Source organism: Zonotrichia albicollis, chromosome 6 (genome assembly GCF_047830755.1).
Source record: "Zonotrichia albicollis isolate bZonAlb1 chromosome 6, bZonAlb1.hap1, whole genome shotgun sequence".
NCBI classification, from domain to species: Eukaryota; Metazoa; Chordata; class Aves; order Passeriformes; family Passerellidae; genus Zonotrichia; species Zonotrichia albicollis.
In genome coordinates, this window is record NC_133824.1 from 42927273 (window position 1) to 42947901 (window position 20629).

General features: G+C 36.6%; 1 protein-coding gene across 13 annotated transcripts in view; it reads left to right on the forward strand.

Moving 5' to 3' along the window:
* SOX6 (SRY-box transcription factor 6) overlaps positions 1 to 20629 on the forward strand; it is a 369248-nt gene that overhangs the window by 145827 nt on the left and 202792 nt on the right. For all 13 annotated transcript variants that reach the window (XM_026793117.2, XM_014266735.3, XM_074543379.1 and 10 more), the window contains one exon: positions 8990 to 9200. In XM_026793117.2, coding sequence (XP_026648918.1) covers positions 8990 to 9200 — 211 coding nt within the window. The remainder of the gene's footprint in view (positions 1 to 8989; positions 9201 to 20629) is intronic.

The window sequence follows — 20629 nt, forward strand, 5'->3', positions numbered from 1 at the left end:
ATCTGAGTTTTGTGATCATCGAAAGCAATTCTACTCTGCTTGTGATATTATTTCTGCATTCCAGGTAGTGCATTAGAATTTTTATCTAACTAAAGAGATAAATACCTACATACATAATTGCATGGGTGCGAAGTTTTGGCTGAAATTAAAGGGTGTGTAAAAGCTGAGGATATGGTATTTTATATTTCCATAAAATAACCATCTATGAGAAATATATTGCAGAAAAGATAGAATTAATTATTTTTTAAGCATGTTGTTCTGATTCAGAAGGCATTCAGGTATGTGCTTAACTTTACTTTATTAGCACTACCAGCAGCTATAATGTTAAGCAAATGTCTAAAGGTTTGAAATATCAAGGACTTTGTTTTATTATCTTTAGCATAAAAAGATGTTAACATTTCATAGTAAAAACAAAAAAAACTTGCCTAGAAGTGTGAGGGATAATGTGTTTATTGGAGGTGGTGAAATATAAAATTGAACTTTATTTGAAGAAGAATCAAATAATTGTTCTTGTTGGTATGCTCGTTTTATTTGTTTTATTTTCATTTTGACATTGTATAATTTTTCTTTTCCAAATGCACAGTCTATTTTAAACCTTTCCCTATATTCTAGGGTGAACTGTATTTAAACAGAATTAATCATCACCTGAGTTCTTCGCAAAAGACTTGTGGTTTATGTTCATCTAAATTTGTAGTAATTTTATTCCTTTCTCCTATTTTAACATTTCCTATTTTTATGAAGCAATTTCTGAAAACTTTTTAATTCACTTCTGTATATTGACATGAATTTTTTCAAAAGTAGAAGCATTAACACGTTCTAAATTGTTAATTTTTTTTTTCCTTGGGCAAAAAGGAATCAGGTATGCATGCTGATTAACACACTCCAGTCATTAACATGTGATTATGTGGGCTGCATATTGAGCACCTGCCAAAAGATAAAATCCAGCACTTTACTACATCTGTGCAAGGACTTTTTGCATTTCTTTTGTACTTTGACAGCTCAAGAAAAAACAGACTCTGGTATCTTTGTTCAGCATAATAAAACTGTGTACATAAAATATCTTCATGGAGGAAGGAAAGATACTACATATATTTATTTTAATCTTTGAGGCCATGAAAAACCTAGGGACTGAGACTTACACAGCACCAAGTGTAATATGAATCTCCTAATGTACTGTATCACTGACATTCATATACAGTTTACAACATTCCTGCATGTTTATAAGGATTATCTGTTCTGGGATTCAGCCAATGTTATTGTAATTCACGGCAATTTTATGTGATACCTTTATGTCTCATAAATTTCTTGTTTTTATTTCAATCTTCCAAATGTTTCATCAGTGTTTACCTTAAAGAAATACAAGTACTCTATGCAGCAGGCTGGTTTCCTGCATGCATTCCTCTGCAAAAGCTGAAAGGGGGACATAAAGCATGAACTACATGTCATGTAACGATATACAGAGGAGGATTTTCATGTGCATTCGATATTGCTAAGAACATAAAGAAAAATTTTATTTTTATATTTACAATAGATCTACTTATAAGCTGGACAATTAATATGACCTAATAGGGGCAAGTTGGATATATACAAAGTGGTCTGGAATATCCAAGCCACACAATCCTTGTTTTATTTGGCAACTTCTGATAAGCATGCATCACAAAATACGTGTCTTTATTTACCCAAAAGGTAAACAATGCTGATCAGCTGGGACTGATCACAATGCTTCTTTAGTTTCAGTTTAGATGAAAATGTAAGTCTAAATAATCATTTTGTAAATGCTTGTCCATTACTTTTTCCTTAATAAGAGCGTTTAACCAAAGTGCAGGGCATAAAGTCACAATATTGTTGTGATTTATTTCCAAATGTAAACACAGGGAGTTAGGACAGATGGTATTTGGATAATTAAGGAAATCCTTAGCATCTAACTCTTACAAAAGCACATGAGTTTGAGTATCATTTGTGGGTGAGTTGACTGCCATATAGAACTGATCTGTCATTGTATTTAAAAATTTTGGGGTGTTTTTCTATTGTGGAATGGAGCAAAGTGCCTGTCAACGTGTTTCAAATTGCTGCTCGTTTGTAAAGAGAAGGTTTTGAATCACAAAGCTGAAAAATTGTAACCTTCTGAAATCTGTGTACCCAATGTTGGTTTGCTCCAACACCTGAGCAGGAAGGGATTGTTGCAGTTAAGCAAAAGAATATAAAATATAATATATTTTACATAAGACAAAATGTCCCTGCCCATGCCTTCCAAACAGACAGCTGATTTTGCAGTGGCCTCTTTATAAGACCATACTTAGATTATATGTGCTTGATTATTATGACAGCTCATTTTCAAACCTTTGATCTAAAGTTATTTTCCTTTTTAATTTTTTTTTAAATTCTCAATTTAACATAGTATTTCTTGGCTTAGAGCTTACTGTTTTGTTGATTCTTCTTGAGTTTTTTAGATGTGTATAAAAGATGGAATACAAACCCTTTAGAGATTGTGTTCAGCCTATACTTCAACAGTGAAGTGAGTATAAGTTTTATCAGAGTAAATGCTGAGTAAAAGACTTGAAGCTTTATTCCATTACTTGCCATTTGCCCTCCCACTAGCATAATTTGCTGAGACTTAACAAATGATGTTCTCTCAGTAGCTCATAGCAGTCATTCTCAAGCCTTGGATTTAAATAAATCTTTCTTAATAAAACTTTTGTGTTTTTTTCTTAATCAGATGAGAATTGGAAATGATCACTTAGATTTTTAATTTATTTTAATTCTATTTAATTAAATTCCTCAAAATGGGAAACCATATTTAATGTAGTGATTGGAAATGATTTTGTAAACATTTGCTTTCATTATATGTTAACTCCAGACTAGTTCCAAGTGCCAGCATGCCTCTAGTACTTGGAATCAAAACCACTCTGGATATCCAACTTTCCTGGGGTGTTTACATGTGTCCCATTCAATGCAGAGACAGATAAATATCCCTTTATAACAGAAAAGCCTCATCCACATGGAAATAAGCAATTCAGCTAACACATTTTATGTTAGTAATATTTGCTTTCTACTTCTTGGCCATTCATCCTGTGATTTCAGTTGAACTCTTACAGAAACAGTTTTCTCTCTGGCTATTAAGTGGGATTGCAGTCGTCAACTTTCAATCAAAGTTGATCACAGTTATTATCAAATTGCTAACTAACACTGTGACCTTGATTTCGTGCAGCCCTCAGTTTCATTTCACAAGGTTTCCTCTTTTCTCACCTTCGGAGAGCTCCAGAGGATCCCCCCTCCCGACGTGAAACGTAAATGCTGCCACTGAAATCCGCAGCCCTGCGCACTTCCCCCCGTTTAAGACTCCTGACAAGAGAATCCAGCTCACCAGGCTGTTGGTCTGTCCTTAACCCTTAGGAGGACACCAAACAGAGATCTTTTCCCAAGCCAGATTTCCATTCATGATTGTGGTGTCCCTAAACTGAGATGTTGCATCTCAGCCCCCAAATACAGCTCCTTGTATTTTGTACCTTGGCTATTTGGAGGAAGGAGAAAGAGTACTGAATTGTCTTTTTAGCCTGTAATCTCTCACCAATAGAGCTGTAATTTTGTGTCTGATTGCTCTATTTTGGAAGTGAAAAGACTTCAGAGAAGGTGGCCAAGTTGGCTCATGATTCAGCTTGCAGGTATTTCTATAGATATTGGCTTCCCAATATAATATAAAAAATACTGGGTCAGCCATCAATACCTTTATTTTTGTCATTTTCAGCAGTACTCTCATTTATCCTGTTAAAACCAGTGGGAGCACCGATGGAAAATGAGCTACTTAAACTTTTTCAATCTAAATACAAAAGAAAAATTTTTTACACTAACAAGAAAATTATTATTATTTGCTCAATCCCTTTTCAGTGGAAACATCTAAGAGCCTATAAGGCTTTTCCTTTCTTTATACAGAAACCATCAGCTATCTTTCTGAAGAATATAACCCATGTAACTTGTGAAATTTAGTGAATGCACTTGCTATAAATTAATTTTCTCAGAGTAAGAGGCCTGCTGAACTATCTTTACATATTACCTTAATGTAACAGTTTTAAAGGAATTACTGCGGTGTGTGAAGAAAATACCATGTGTGTAGTCACAGAGTCCCTGTTTTTATTTTTGCCAAGTTGTTTGCAATTATTCAGAATTGTTCCTGCCATTCCCAAAGCTTGAGCCATTCACAGCAACTCTAAAAGAAGTGGCCAACAGGTCACTTGTTTACACAGGCAGCCTGGAAAGCTGGTAAGACTAAGGAAAATGTTGTTGACCACAAACATTCCAAGAAAATTTGAGGTTGGTTAAAGTATATTGTCCCTCCAGCATGAAAAAGTCCGAGGATAGACCTAGGAAAGCTTTTCCCATGTTGTGCTGGAGCTCTTCATGTTGTTTTCCAATTGACATGCAATAAAGGTGGAGGTTTTATTAAAAGTCAAGTATGATTTCATGCAGAGGCTATCTATCCCTGAATGAGTCATCCATAGGGTTTTAGTGTCCATACCTTGTTACTTTGGGTTTTCTGTATTTTGTGCATCTCTTTATTGTTCTCTATTTTTTTTACCCTTTGAACTTAATCCTTAAATTTATACTGCCTATATATTGGTATTTAAGATGTTATAATAACAGAGAATTTTGTCAAAACACTAACCACAGTGGGTTGAATGATCAGTAATGAAATTTAGGCTGTGCTAATGAGCTAGCAAGAAAATGTAGACAGGAAAAATGCCATTTATTTACCTTGATATGAAACCCCAGTGTTTCAAAAATAGACTCAATTTTGCCTCTGCTGAATAGTAAGCAGCTGAAATAGTGGTCCAAAACTGAGTTTGTCTCTTCAGGGCAGTAAGATTTTCTGGCTTAGTCATCTCTGCAACTAAACATCTTTGCAACTTTAAGAATTTTTACCTGACACAGACAAAGATTGAGATAGAAAATCATTGTACGTATTTAAGCTGTCAGATCTGTTCTTTTTTTGTTTAATAAGCTGTCTTCAAGTTTTATGGTTTGCCAATTTTTAGAGACCAGACTGGAAGGGCCTCTATTGTGGTGGATCAGTATCCCTGTGCAGTCCCTTTATGCATTCTGCCACAGGCATAAACAGTTCTACAATTATCCAGAATTGTTGTGTAAGTGGGAGGGTAGTTTTATAAATCCAACAAAACCAGAGTGGGATCCTGAAGAAGCATGCCCTGTGTTAAATATTTTATCCCTAGACTAAATGTTTGCTATGTATCTGATTGTATTTTCCGTATTTCTCCCCACCTTAACTGGAAATCAGTGAAATCAGTGAGAGTAGCACACCATGAAAAGTGTACCTTTCAAAGGGAAATGTCATGTGTTGAAGACATTATTTCAAGTTTAGACTTAAAGTACCATTTTTACACAAATACATGAATCTTAAACTTGAGAATCCAGTGATATGTCCCTTGTCTAGTGTATTATGGAGCTACTGGATCAATTTGGGCACCAGATTGTGTCCACATGCATTAAATGGATATTCACATTAGTCGTATTTAATTATTAATTTTCTTATTTTTATCTGTGATGCTGAGAAAAGTTGGCTTGCATAGAAAATTTTCATCAGTGCTGATGGATTTCTCATTTGGATTTTGCAAAGTGTAAACATTTGGGTTGATCTTGGCTAGGTACTTTACTTGTATTTACTTCCTCTTCCATGATCTTGGAAAATACATGAAAAAAACCCTAAATAGCATCCTTTCTTTTCTCTCTTCAGATCAAACAAAGAGGGAATTCCTCATTCTGTAAAAGGTGACATCAAAAAACTCATTAAGGATAAGAGATGTGTTTTTATTGAATTGTTCCATATTCATGCTCAAAAGGACCAAGTTCTCTTTTCCTAACCATGAATTCATGGACTTGTTCTAATTTAGGAAGCATGGTGGTCCTTTTCCATCTGAGATCCAGACTTTCTAGGGAAAGTGCTTTATGCATTAGAGCAAGAGGACCAAGAAACCATTTGCAGAGGTGATATCCCTCTTGTTTCAGACAGCACACACAATCCACTAGACTTTTCAGAGGATACCTGGATATATTAGGAGGGTCTCTGTCTGCTGCTCATGATTGTCAATGCAAATTAATTTTTGATAGCCAGGTCTGCATCTGATGTATGTGATAGTTGCACTTTTGGTCTTGCAGTGGGTGAGGTGCTGGGACAAGCCTGACGTGCCACGACAAGTGGTCTGCAAAAGGTTGTAAGGTCCATCAGGGAAATTAAAATCCTTGCTAAATTTACTACATTTACTTCATTTTCAAGAAGCTGAATGCTGCAGTAGCAACTTCCTGTCATGTACAGTTGAGTTAATTTTCTAGAGTAAAAAATAACAGGAATGTTTCCCTTGCCCCCTTGTGTTTTGGTCTGTCTGGTTAGCCATTAATGTGAGGTCAATAAAACCTGCTCTAAGTGCCCAGGCCTAAATAGAACCAGAAATATTACAAATGTATTTTCTGTTTTATTTTTATTCTACGTTTTAATTATCCACAAAACTGGCAATATAGAATAGTTCATTAATTGGACAAACCTCATACTTGCAAAGGCAGTCATTCTGCCTCGCTTCCATAAATTTGCTTCATTTGTGTGGAGTTTAAACTTGTCACGTTTCCCTTGTCAATATTACAGTCTTTTGGACAAGAAAAAGAAGGGTGAATGTGCTGCCTGATGGAGGCAGGACTAGGGGAGTCTTTCCTTACAGCAAAGGAACATTGTGCTGGACCATGTATGCATCCAGACAAGGAACAGGAGAGGTTATCAGGAGGAAGAACATTCCATTATTCCTACTTACTCCACAGATTTGCCTTATCTTCTTGTTTCCGGCCCAAACAATAGATTTAGTGTTCCTTGCTGAGAGCATGAAACCCCTGCGTTGAGCCTGATGGATGTGCTTCATGTACTGTAAGAGGATGTTGCTCTCTTGAAAAAAAAACCACCTCTAATACAAGTTGTTCTTGTACTATCCTCAGAGGTGAAAGTGTCGAAGTATGTAGTATTAATTCTTCATTGAGGAAAGGGATTATGGAAAGTCAGGCTTTACATCTGAAAAATATTAAAGATGCTCTTTCCATCTCCATTGTAAGAAAAATTCAAAGTAGTTTTTCTTACAAAGAGTTAAATGTATGAAATGCCTTCCATTTTGAAGGCAGCTAAATAAGTTAATCTCTGTACCTGGTCTAATACTGTTCTCTGTGGTGTTTGGTTCTTCAGTGAAAACTTAGTTAATGTTTATTTGCTAAAAATACAAAGATAAAATTTTTGTTCCATGTCACCTCTCTCTCTGTTTGTGCCTGTGAAACCTCTGTCACTCCTACTGTGTTGATGAGGGGCTGCTACCAGTGGGCTGAGATATAGTGTCTTCTGATTTCCTGTCTTAGTGAATAAATACATTTGCAACATCCCTAGCAAGTGCTGCCTCCTTCTCCAGTGATGGTGGCAGTGCTGTGCTGATCACAGACCAGCACCTGTGCTTGAGGATGATGTGTCACCACCTCCTCCTGCACAGTCCCCAGCCCCGAGTCACCCAGCTTGTCCTTGTGGGTCTTGCTCCTCCTGTTACACTGCACAGCTACTTAATCTGTTCCAGACTGAGGCAAAGATTTGTGTCTTGTGTTGTAGCTGATAGTTAATGCTTTCTAGCCTTTCTTCAGTGCTCTGAAGATTGGTATTTTCAGCTCATAAAGTAGCAGGAATATTATTGTTATGGGGAACACTGCGCTTTGCAAGAATGTTTCTTGACAAGACTATTAATTAGCATCTTAATATTTAAATCTATTGCCACTGTAATTCCTGTTAAATCTTAAACAAAATATGTTTCATGGAATCTAATATACACACTGACATTTCCAGGCATACCATAAAGAAACATTAAAAAATCAATAGCTTTTTGCCCAAAATATTTAACACTCCTAGCCTGTAATTATTAAAAATTAAAATAGAAGAGTAATTTTGGAAAGGAAAGTGTGTGAGAAATTCTTGTGGCTGAGTTTTTGAGGACAAATCCAAGAACAACTTCTCTTTTTAGCTGAAATTGTGAAAACAGAGATGCAGTGAATGTTGCAAGCATGACTGGGAGAATGACAAGTCTGAGCCAGCGAAGTTCAGGAAGGGCTTCACTGTTGGGTGATATCACAAAATTGAGGAGAGCTGTCATTACTCATTGCTTTTTGATACCTTTTTTTTTTTTAAATAATTTTTGCTCAAATAAGCATGATCTATTGATAAGGGAGATGGATGCTTTTTGCTTCTCTGTTTTTGACTGTATAACACCTCATACACGAGGTTTTGGTACCTGTGTATTGGCATACCTTGTGTTGCCACAACTTCATTTCCTTGCTCATTCTTGCCTATGTTGTCCTGAAAATAAGATCTCCTTTTGTTTATTAGAAACATTGTAACATTCACTCTTTAAGAAAAATTTAAATTTAATTTAAAGGGCAGTGAATGTGCATGGATACATACATACCATTAACCTTACTTAATTGTGAAGTAGATTCTTTCCTCCTCGATCATTGTTGGCCTCACACTTTCTCTAGCTTTAAAGTTATGCTGTTTTCCATTAGCTGAGGATTTATCCAGGAATAATTTGTCCTTGCTTGTACTTTCTTCCTTACTGCTATATATATTGTCCTTACTTAAGGAACTAAAGAAAACTGTAAAAGCCTATCACATCCATTGTTAAAAAGTGTTGAAATGGCTTTTTACTGACGAGGGAAATCCTTGATGAAGATTACCTCAGGCATGAAGTATGAATGTTAGAAACATGGAGAGCACTGGACTTGGGGACAAAAGTGCCTATGTAAAGCACTGAAACAAAAAAAAATTAAAATAATAACACTCGGTTTATAAACTGAAGGATACATGTGGGTTTGTTGGTATTGCAAATAATGCTGTCATCTTTTGCCTGCCTGAGATCCTTCTGCCACGAGAGAAGAGCCCATGTTTTGACTTTGCTTTGTTTCTTTGCAGGAGTCAGAGAGTAATAAGTTATGTTCCCTATATTCCTTCCGAAATACCACTACCTCACCAAACAAGCCCGACGAAGGAGGTCGCGACCGCAGCGAGCTAATGACCAGTGTTAACTTCGGGACGCCCGAGCGCCGCAAGGGAAGCCTAGCAGATGTGGTGGACACACTGAAGCAGAAGAAACTAGAAGAAATGACCAGGACTGAGCAAGAAGGTATGTGCTGGATAAGATTGATGCAGTTTCCCCACCCCCCAAGTCCTGTAGTTTTTATGGCGTAAAGGATGTGTTGGGTATCGAGGGCCATAAAACTGCATAATTGGCAAAGGCTAGGATAAAGTTATTCACAGGTCTCCATGGCAATGGTAGTTTGAGATCCATTAGGGATTTTAGACAAATATGCCAGTTTTTAAAAACTTTTAAAACTGTCTTGGTTGTGAGTCAAAGCAAGAATGTTGGATTTGGTGAAAACTCTACTCTTACTTGAAAGGTTATGATGAATTCTTAACTGGCTGTGGACTTGTGAGGGATATTCTTCAGTTGTATGTGTTCTCTTTCTTTTAAAAGACAAATGTTTATTTTTAACAATAAGAATGAATAAAACATGAGCTGGTTTGTTTTGCCTTAAAAATTCTCATCTTTCATCACTTTAGGAACCCAGCATCTGTAACTAGGAGAATGGGAAACATTTTAAGTGTAAAAGTACATAGTTCTGACCTATATAGCTAGAATTACAGGGGAATAAATTTTTTTTTTCTCCAGTCTCCTCAGATATTGTTACAAGTATTAAAACAGAGATAAAAATGAGGACAAATCTTTGAGTGCTAAGGCAGTTTATGTAGACAGTCCTTATTCAGATACTTTCATTGACTTTGCAAAGATTCAAAGATTTTGGGCCATGGTAGGAAACAAATAGAATTGGAGAGTGAGTTTATCAGTGTATGTGTGCACACAGGGGCCATCGTGACAATTTCTGCCCTTGGTAAGTAGAATGAAGGCTTACTTGGTTCTGCAACAATACCTTTTAATCTGTGAGCTCATACATGAGTTTGAATCAGCGAAGTTGTGAGAGCAGGAGGCTCTGAAATAGAAAAACAGGTGCGGAGGCATCTGTGTGGATTCTCTTAGATATTTTCCCAGTTCAGTTTTGTGGCATTGAAAATAATCCAGGAAGAATATTTATAATGTAGTAGAGCCAAAAGACAGTAGGTTCTTTTTTTCTTTTAAATAGGAATGAGCTCAGAATTATTTTACCTCCTCAGCTTCATTATATGGTCACAGTGCACTTCAAACATTGCACTTTAAGTTCCCTCGGCCTCATGTAGCAATGCATATTTCAATTAAAACTGAAGCTGATACAATAATATATTTAAATATGGGATAAAATCATGTAGTGATGGAAGTAGGCTTCCAAATTTCTTGGCATAATTGTTAAATGCCAGTGTGTTCTATAGGTGTCCTTTCTGAAGATGGTGAAACATCTCTAAAGAGAGAATGTCCCAGATTCTTTACTACCATCTGTCTGTTTTCAGCTGTAAAGATCACTCTTTTAAAAATTGCTTTCTTAGGTTTGGTGGCTAGGCTAGGAAAACTATTTTAAAGATTACTTTGGCAAAGTTGTTTTCTGCAGTCGGTAGCAGTCGTTCGACACCCCATGCTAATCAAAGGTCTTGGCTCGTACTTTGCTGCGGGAGTGCTCGAGTTGCTGTTGATTATGTTGACACCACAGCCAAGGCTTTTCCAGGAGTGTAATGGATGGTGTGCTAATAAAAATGTGCATCAAAAAAGTTTAAACATAGTATCCGTCTGTAGGGATTCAGGCGTTTCATAGCTTATTTTTGTATGGGTTCTCAAGAATTTTCTGCGCTTCCCCTGTATTGGTATACACTGGTTGTTCTAAGAGTGCAGAGCAGAGAGATCCCTCTCTGAGTCAGAGCCTTCCACACTGTGTTCTCATCAGCTGAAATAAAGGTCGTTTTTGATCCATAAAATAATCTTACCTTTTATGGACCACATTATAATGGAAAGCTATTCTAAAGTCTGCCTGCAAGTTCAAAGGTATTTGACTGTATCTTTGTGTTTAGATTAGGTTTAGATTAGATATTAGGAGACAATTCTTTGCTGCAAGGGTGGTGAGACTCTGGTGCAGGTTGCCCAGAGAAGCAGTGGACACCCCTCCCTGGAAGTGTTTAAGGTCAGGTAGGATGGAGGTCTGATGCAAAGTGTCTCTGCCTCATCACTGGGGCTGGAATTAGATGATCTTTAAGATCTCTTCCAAGCCAGGCCATTCTGTGATGATTTTATGGTTCTTCATTAAGTTATTTTCCCATTCATCCACCAGTTTCTGCAGGAAAAAAAGTTACTTATGCTTTACAGAAAATAATTAATGAACATCTGACTGGTACCATATAAACTAATGCAGAAAAATAATTAATAGAAAGATTGGAAATTCTTTAGGATGTTACACTTAGCAAGTTCAATGTTTCTAAACTTCTGTGTAGGCCAGGAATATCAAAATTCTTAGAACAGATTTGAATACCCAATTCAGTATTCAGAGGTTTCTCTGAATTTAAAAGAAGTACTCTCCGTACTTGTTTGATTAAAATAAAATGAAATGTTAAAAATAATTACTATTTTAAGATTGAACTTTGTTTTAGCTTTGTGCAGTCAGTTGGAGAAATGAGGTCTGAGATTATGAAATTGTTTTGCCATCTTACAGTGTCTTTAGAACAGCCTAATAATAGCCTGATCACACACTTACCATACATGATGCTCTTTAACATCTATCCTTTGAAATATGTTTCTATGCAGTTCTTTTCTTAAAATAGTATGCAACCAACGCAATTGAGGAGCTCTTTGTGTACTAAGTCCTGCCGTGGCACAAAATTGCTTACCCAAATGGAAAAATACCTGCTGGTTTTTTTAAAAATAGAGAGAATAACATAATGGACTTAATGAATGAAATGGAGAAAAGATATATTTTTACTGTATATTGTGGTGTGGGGGTTTTAGTCCTGCATATCTCCTTTAAAAGAGTGTAATAGTTCATGTTAGCCTCATTTATAGGGATGACCTCCTTGACCACTGAAGTAGCTGTGGGATTTGGGCAAACACACAGTCATATGTCAGGTAAATTATAGAGTTAAGTGTGGAGTAAAGAACTCAAGAATTCCAGTCACAGATCTAACCCCCATGCCAACACAACGAAAAGTCTCTTTTAATGTTGTTATAGAGTAACTTTCTGGTCCATCTGTGTCATCTGAATTTGAGAAATACAGGTTTTTGGGGTCAAACACTTAAATATTTTGTGCTATGCGCTCAGATATTAGGTGTCTGCTATGCTTGTATATACTCCTTGTTTCTGTTGTACCTCATAACACTGGAAAAGAAATACTGGGAGACTTTATCGTGTCTGAATAAATATATTTAATCAGAGTCCTTTGGCTCCTGAAAATAAGTTGTCTAATGAGAATTTCATCTGAGCAGCTGTGACTGAGGAGGTCAACAGGCATTGCCTAAGAGAATATGGCCCAGCTGGTTAAATCTGGTTGTTGTAGTGATTTAAATGGTCAAGTGCTGCTTGTAATCCAGGACCGTCTGTTTGTAAAGGGAAGAGTGAGTGCTTCAGCATAATGTACAGCTGTTTTAATCTCTCTTTAATAATAGTGCTTCAGCCAGTGTCATGTCTTGTGCATGGTGTGGGAACACGGCTGCCTCACACAGCAATATACCTTAGGTATGTTTTTAGCTTTATTTGTGGTCTGAACACAGATTACCAACGTTGCAGGATAAACAATATATTTTTTGACTTTGTGGTTCAGTGTTTGCAGTTTTTGTACAGTAAGTCACACCCGTGTCTTAATTTGTAATGATTGCAAATGAGAAAATTGATGAGAAAATTGAAAAAGAAAAGAATGCTGCAAATATTTAATTTGAGTATGTAAAGACTTTGCTGACATGTGTTCTCATAAGACAGAAGAGGTCAGAAATGAACAGGTGTCTAATTTAATCAACAACATTAGACTCTAGGGCTTCTTGGATAACTTGGGTATATTCATCTTAGTTATTCTGTGAGTTGAAGGATTGTTTTACTGGCCTTTTTCTTTGGAAGTATCCTACAGTACAATCAAGTATTAAGGCTCTTCACAGCTCAAAATGAAGAATTTCTGTTAGACAGTATGATCTTATTGCTTCTCTCCTTTTCTATCCCCTTCAAGTAAAACGCTTTTCTTTTTGAATATTGCTCATGTTACTTTTGTGAGGCAGATTTACAGCCTGGGCTGCCCAAATTCTATGCTGAGAATTGGCTCCCAGACAACTATCCTACTGTAGGTCATCATAAGCCTCTCGGAGCAATAATTAGTAGTACACATCTTGTCTGTAGCGAGGAGAGCAGATTTCTCCCTTTCAGATCTGGAATGCTAGGTTGGCAGGTCAGCTGGCACTTCTGAGCTGGAAACTGGGCATGTCATTTCTGCTAAGTGCTAAGCCCTCATTACTCAGGGCCTGGATTCCTAATTCACTTTTGACCTTGATTCAGAGCAATGTATACAGTATCATTTTTCAACCAAGCTCGGTTCACAATTCTAGCACGAGCTTTTTATGAAGTGCCTCCCATTCTTGTTTCCTCCTTGAAGACCATAGTTGAACATTCAGAGATCAAAGATTTCTATGTATGCATGGTGGAATAATGAACATCTATATAAAGAGTAGTATATTCATAAATTTCCATCTATTCTCTGTCATGTGCACCTGTTTGTACTTTCTCTCTATGGGGGGATATATGGGTGGATATTTAAATTAAAAATTAAGGGTTCACATGTATTATTAATTCTGTATGCAGTAGGAAAAATCTTACTCTGTAGAGGTGGTTTTTCTGATTTTTTGTTATTTTTTTTCTCCAGCTTCATGAGTTAATAATAACTGAACACTTTATGTTATACTGACTTAAAATAGATGAACAATTCCCCTACAAAGCTTTCTATCATTCTAATAATTATATTGGAATATAATATAAGTATATTGAAGTATTGCACACACAAATCCATAAATTTCCTGCTTATTCATTGGGAAGTAAAGAAACTTAAACTTTCGCATACTATGTTTTATAAGTCGACATTGGCAAACAATTTGGGTTGCCATTGTTTTATTTGTTTATTTATTAGTTCTGATTGTTTTGGTTCTTTTTTTATCAATCTGTGTACATTATATTGTATTAAATGAATGGAGAGTTTCCATTTTATTTTTGTGGCTTTGTTTTAAGCCTGCCACAGCTGAGAACAGAGAGAGTTCAGACATGAGCACTTGTTTTCTAGTATAGTTTTAAGCACAACCTTTGAGGACCTTACATGTCAGGAGTTTTCTTTGGTGGATCAGTCCTAGAGGTGAACTGCTGACCATTTGTGGTCAGTGAATATTTTAAAATGTTTTTAAAGAATTTTTGCACAGATCTAATTCAAGTTATCTGTCTTGTGGTGTGCTGGATACCCACACTTTCCACTGATGAAGGCATGATCCTTGGCTGTCCCAACACACTTGGTGTTTATAGACCCCTGCTCTTTCTTCTTCCTTTTATAATTTTTTTTTTTTTAATGGATAAAGATATTTTGTTCAAGACTTCAAAAATGTTACTGCATTTTGGTGTTAGGATTATCCAAATTAATAAAAAAAATTTCATCAAATAATGAAATTTGCAAATGGTCACTAGCATTTCTTTTTGGATATGAAAAGCTCACCTTCTTCAAATCCTTTCATCACCTTTGAAAAACCCTGTCATTATCTGCTCTATACCATCCTCATCACGGTTCCCTTTTCTTCCTAAAAATCACTTTTACTAAGAAAATTGAGAATCAGTTATGCATATGGTTAATTTAATACTTATCTCTTAATTGCTTTCTGTTGGATGGCGTGTATAGTGGCATCTAAGAAAGGGAATTTTTCTTCTAAACTCCAGACATGCTTCGAAAATAAAAACAAAATGAGCAAATAGCCCAAATGTCCACAAAATAAATAGATGACTCAGACCAAGTTAAAAGAGAGATAGGAAGCACATTTTCCTAAATTGCTGTTTTCTTCCATTATTTACCTCCTTAGCATATAATTAAATACATCTTATTATGTCTCTCTCTCTTTATTTTTTTTTTAAATTCCAATTATCTTGGTAAAATCGCTTGTTTACTTTTTCATTGCAATACATGATACTGTTTAAAAAAATTCTTCTATTTATTGACATCTTATGGATCATAAAATTTCTAATGCTTCTTTTGTTGAAGTCTAAAGTGAACTCCTATGTCTTAATGTGTTAAAGTAATTTTGGGCCTTTTTTGGAACATACCAGAACGGAAGGGTTTTCTAGTGTTATTTTCCTGATAACTAAGAGAAGATGAACCCATTTTCCTCCTCTATTTGGTTTTTCTTTCAGAAATTCATTCCATTAACGTACTTTCATTTAATGAAATTTAGAATGCAACATACATTTAATTTTTTTTTTTTGTAAAGACAGACTCTGTGTTACTCAGTCTGTAATACTGTGTCTGGCCATTAATATTTTGTCTCATATTTTTATTTTTCATTCTGACTGAAATGTAGGCATTTTTGATTATTCTCTTTCTTATATCCTTTAAATTTTTCAGGATAGTATTTCATGATAAAATGCCATCTCACAATTTCTATTTAAGAAGCTGGCACATCTTGCCATCTTTCCAGCTCATATTTGTATTTTACCTGGCTGCCTGAACCACAGCCTTACCCGCTGTTGTAGCATTTGAGAATCTAATCACTGCTCACAGGTTCTGTGTGGATATAGGAATTTTTCAGCACTTTCCAGTATGTCTTATGCTACATTTGAAGACTTCACTTTCCTTGGTTTTGAAATTCTTCCATGGCACACAAATGGAGAGCAGCAAAGACTTTTACATGGGTATCGTGGAGAATGAGATCTACACGAATAGGTGGACAGATTACTTGGGCCGTCTGCTTTGCTAGGATGTTTTCATGTCCCCTCTTAGTTCTAATTCAGGATCATCAGTAAGGAGCTGGTAACTCTGATGGTAGCCTTTTGAGAACCTGTCCTGAAAAAAACCACACTTTGTTTACTGTCAGACATGTACCTTGCTGTAGGATCCATGGAATTTTATGGAGCTTCTGCTTTTCTGGAGGTTCAGTTTTTCAGTGCAGGTTGTTCTCTTTCTGAGGCTCTGAACCTGTGCATTCCCTACAAAATTGTTGCTTATGCTGGTAAACAGAGTTGATCCTGATAGGGGAAGAGTCTGAAATTCAGGACTCAGTTCTGAAGATTCGTACATCCATTCTAGCCATGAAAATTGTTTATTTTTGGGGAGGTACTTGCTTTCAATGTTTTGATATTCTTATATTACATTGAAGAAACATTTTTATTCAACCTAGAATATGTGAGATGGGTGAAATCCTTTCCATTGGAAGAATTGTGCCTTGACCCTGTTCTCATTATCCCTGAATAGGACAGATTATACTGAAAAAGTATGAAATCCTCTCTTTACCATCATCTGCTGACCATTCCAGTCAGTTCCTCCACAGAGATGTATTTTCCAATGTCTTACCTTCAGGAATCATCTTATTTTTTTACTTTTTCTTTAATCCCAGTCTAACCCCTCAATTCTGACATTCTCCAGTGTTAGATACAATTTAATTTATTTTTTATTGCATGAAAATTTGTCCCAGTGCTTCCCTCTTATATAATTTTCTGCACTATGTTCCTCTACACTTCTCTCCTTTTTAGACATGGTCAGATATCTGCTATATTTACACTATTTGTGTGTTATTAGTATTGTGGAAGCATTATTAAAAAAGCATATCTTAAAAGCCAGTCTTTTCCTAGGAGCAGTAAAAAAGGCAAGATCAGTATGAATAGGTACAACTGACAGTGAGCTCTGTGGTAGAGAGTATATGTGAGTAAATAGCTGTAAAAATATGGAGAGTTGTTTCAGTTGCATGATCTTGGCAGCAGAAAAATAAATTCAAACTTCATTGGTTTCTGATGTTCTGTGACACAAACAACGTTATGATCAGATCATGCTTTAAAATGGCAATTGAAATACATTTTGTAGTCTTCAGGTTAATAGTAGGGACTAGACTGTGATACTTTCCTTCCTAAAATTTGCTGGTGTAAATAAATTAAAGGATTCAAAGCAAAAAATTGGGCGTGAACATGGCTGATCTTGTATGCCGTTGTATTTTCCAAGTTCTGGAGGGTGAATGGCCTCAGATTTCTTTGGTGATGGACTTTAAGTTAAGTTGTTCTTACTTGCTTTGCCATTCCTGCTGTTTTGCAACAGGGCCTAAAAGTGCTTTAAGCGCTTTTGACTGGGGTAATGAATGAAAATATCTTCCCAGCACTGAGAGTATTGCATTAGACTGAATAGTCACCTTACTTGTAAGAGCACTATTAGAGAGGGGCAGCTGTAAGTAAGGATAATGATTTGTGTCCAGTGCTTATTTACTGAAAATTGTAAATGTATTATTTATTGAGAGCTCTCCAGACAGTGCTTGTCAGAATAAAAATGTCAACTCTAAGCAAAATGTTATAATACATAATAAAAATGCTAGGTAAACACTTTGGAGATACAGCTAATTAGATCTGCTTTTCTTAAAGAAATGACAGTAAAAATGCTCTGCAGCATATACATTTTAAATGCTGATATATTCCTTATTTTTCCATACAGTATTTGGTATAGACACCTTATCATTATTTAAAAATAATTTTGACAACTTTATTTGGTTGCCACAGGAGAGTCAGAGGCACTTCCTATCTGGCTGCATGAGGCAGCTGCATGCTCAGGCTTTCCCGTTCATTCTGTGGAGAGAATAACTACTCTCACCTCTGTGCTTCAGTCTGAAACTCCAAGATGCCACTTTGTTTGTGAGGGAAACCTGCCTCCAGTGGAAGCAACAAACAATTATTAAGATTAGTCTTCAGCCATGTTAATTAACCCTGAACAAATATTCCTAACAGGGAGCCTAAATCCATTCAATGCCAGTGTTGCTTTGGTGTATTATTAAATATGAGTAGGAATTGGAGAGGGGAAAAAAAAGTAGCTATTTTTTTTCCTATTTAAAATATGACTTAATTTTAGTTTAATTTTTATCTAATTCTTTTCAATTTTATTTTCCATGAAATTTGCAATGAGAAGAATTAGAGCTTAAACAATTTGGAAATCTTTCTAGAGTGTTTTACAGTGTAAGGGAGGAAATTGACTTTTGAATATATCCTTTTTTGCAAAGAACTGCTCAGTTCAGCATTGCAAAATTTAGGATGCCATCATGAAAAACAGCTTTCTTATTTTGAGTGTATCAGCCAACCTGAGCAAGAGCCTTACTTGATTATTTTAGTGGCAGTCTGTTTGTGCTGCCCTGCGCTCAGTTTGCTGTTGGTTCTGATGTCTTGAAGGCTGACCTAGAACAGAGACCTAGATGGAATTAAAGAATAAAGTAGGGATTTATTAGAAGGCCTCAATGGATCCACCTAGGGCAGCACAAGAGCCCAGCCAGGGTTACACCCAAGATAACCAAAACGGTCACAAAATGGATGACCGGTCATGGAGTCTCACTTTTATAAGTTTTGGTCCATTAGGATATTGGAGTTAATTGTCCAGTTATAGCTTTAGGTTATGAAGTCCCATCCTTCTAGTTTTTCTCTCTTCAGTCCACTGTTGTTTATGCTCTTGGGCCTGGAATTTGGATCATTTGTCACAGCTGGAGAAGGAATTGTTTTGTCTACCTACTCTGTGAAGAGAGCTTACTATTTCCTAATATGAAGCTCAGAACTACACATTAAAGCAGTACAGATCTGAAAAAGATAAAAGCTAAAACCTGAGGCATCAGTTCCACAGAATCAGGGAACCATGGGATGGCTGAGGTGGGAAGGCGCTGCTTCTCTGCACTGAGCAGGATCACCTACAAGAGGTTGTTCAGAGCCATGTCCCGTCAACTTTTGAGTATCTCCAAGGCTGTAAACTCCACAGCTTGTTCAGTGTTTGGTCACCCTTATGATAAGCAAGGATTTTCTTTTGGTTCAAGGGAATTTCCTTTTTTCTTTTTTGCTCTCTTTGCCTCTGGGCCTGTAACAGGCCACCACTGGGAAGAGCCTGGATCTGGCTTTACTCCTGCCATCAGATATTTATACATCACCCCTGGGAAGCTTCTCCTTTTCAGCCTAACCCCTCATGGGTGCTCCCAGCCCCTCTTCCTGTGAGAGATGCTCCAGTTACTTGGTTGCCCTGAGGCTCATTCCTGCGCTCTCTCCAGTCCCACATCTTTCTGGTGCTGGGGAGCCCAGAACTGGACACAGCGCCCTAAGAGTGGTCCAAAACATGATCTATTTTAAGGCCACTAGTTCTGTACTGTAAGACTGAGCTGTTACCTTTAAAGACAAGAGGAACTTAATTCTGATAGTCTAATACTTCCTGAACTTCTTGCTCGAGCCCTGGCTGAGCCCTGCTCATCAGCATAATTTGAGTTTTAGCCCTGTGCCTGTGCTCTCACTTCCTTGTGCGTAGCTGATGAACACAAAGCGAAAACCAAGAATAAAAACACAATTCAGTGCTTTTAACTACATATTTCTGTGCTTCACAAGTGTATTTTGGACTGTGAGGAATCCTTCTAATTCCTATTTGTAGCCAGGTTTCTTCCTTATTTGCTCATTGGCACATTGATCTCCAAAATGCTGGAGTTGTTAATGTGTCAAAATCCACCCTCTTCTGTCCTGCTCTAGTAGCACAAAGAAGTGGTGATGTTTTTGTAAAGTTCAGATTGTGATATTCCCCAAAAAAAAAGTGCACTAGTCCTTGTTAAATATAGTCTTGAGGGCAAGAGCTGTGTAAACATCTGCAGAGAGCTCCTGTTAGCATTGCTCTGTCCTGACTAGCAGCGCTCACTCTGTTGCAGTCTTGGGTCTGTCTTTAGCATGGGCTGCCAATCAGTAAAGCTGTGCCAAAATGTCTTGTTCTACAGCCTAGAATTTTGGAATGTATCTAATAGCTGTTTTCTTTTATTAATCATAATATATTTTTAGTTTTACTTACATAGGTGCCCAGAGTTCCCGGGCATGCTGCCCTATGTATGAATGGCTGTTTATTTTCATCTTCCTTTTTGTTAACTGCTTTACTTAATGCTTTACATAACCATTTGCCATATTTTGACATGAAGCTAAAATGTACTGCTGCCTGCTCACATTTCTTAAAGAACTTGATGTGACATCACCCTCTACAGTAAATCATGATCTTCACTGAACCTAAAAAACCCCATCTTGAATACTCTTCTGTCTTTTATTTGTTTGAAAATGTTGAAGCAAGCAGGCTCTTTCACCCATCTGGAAGAAGCCTGAGCATTACAGCTTAGAGAGCCTGCAGTGACACCAAAAACATTAAGGGCTCTGTGCTGAATGTCTTAGTCTAACACCACCTTAAGAATGAATTCTGTTTGCATTTGTAGCTGTGCTGTGTGTGTTACAGGATATGCATGAGGACAGGAGCCGGCTCTTTCTACTCTATCTGAAAATTTACCTGCATATTCAATATTTAAAACAGCTCTGCTTCTCAGTGTAGGTCTTAGCAGTCCTTATCGTATCTTAAATATGTAACAAGCAGATTACTTTTAAATATTTACAGTGA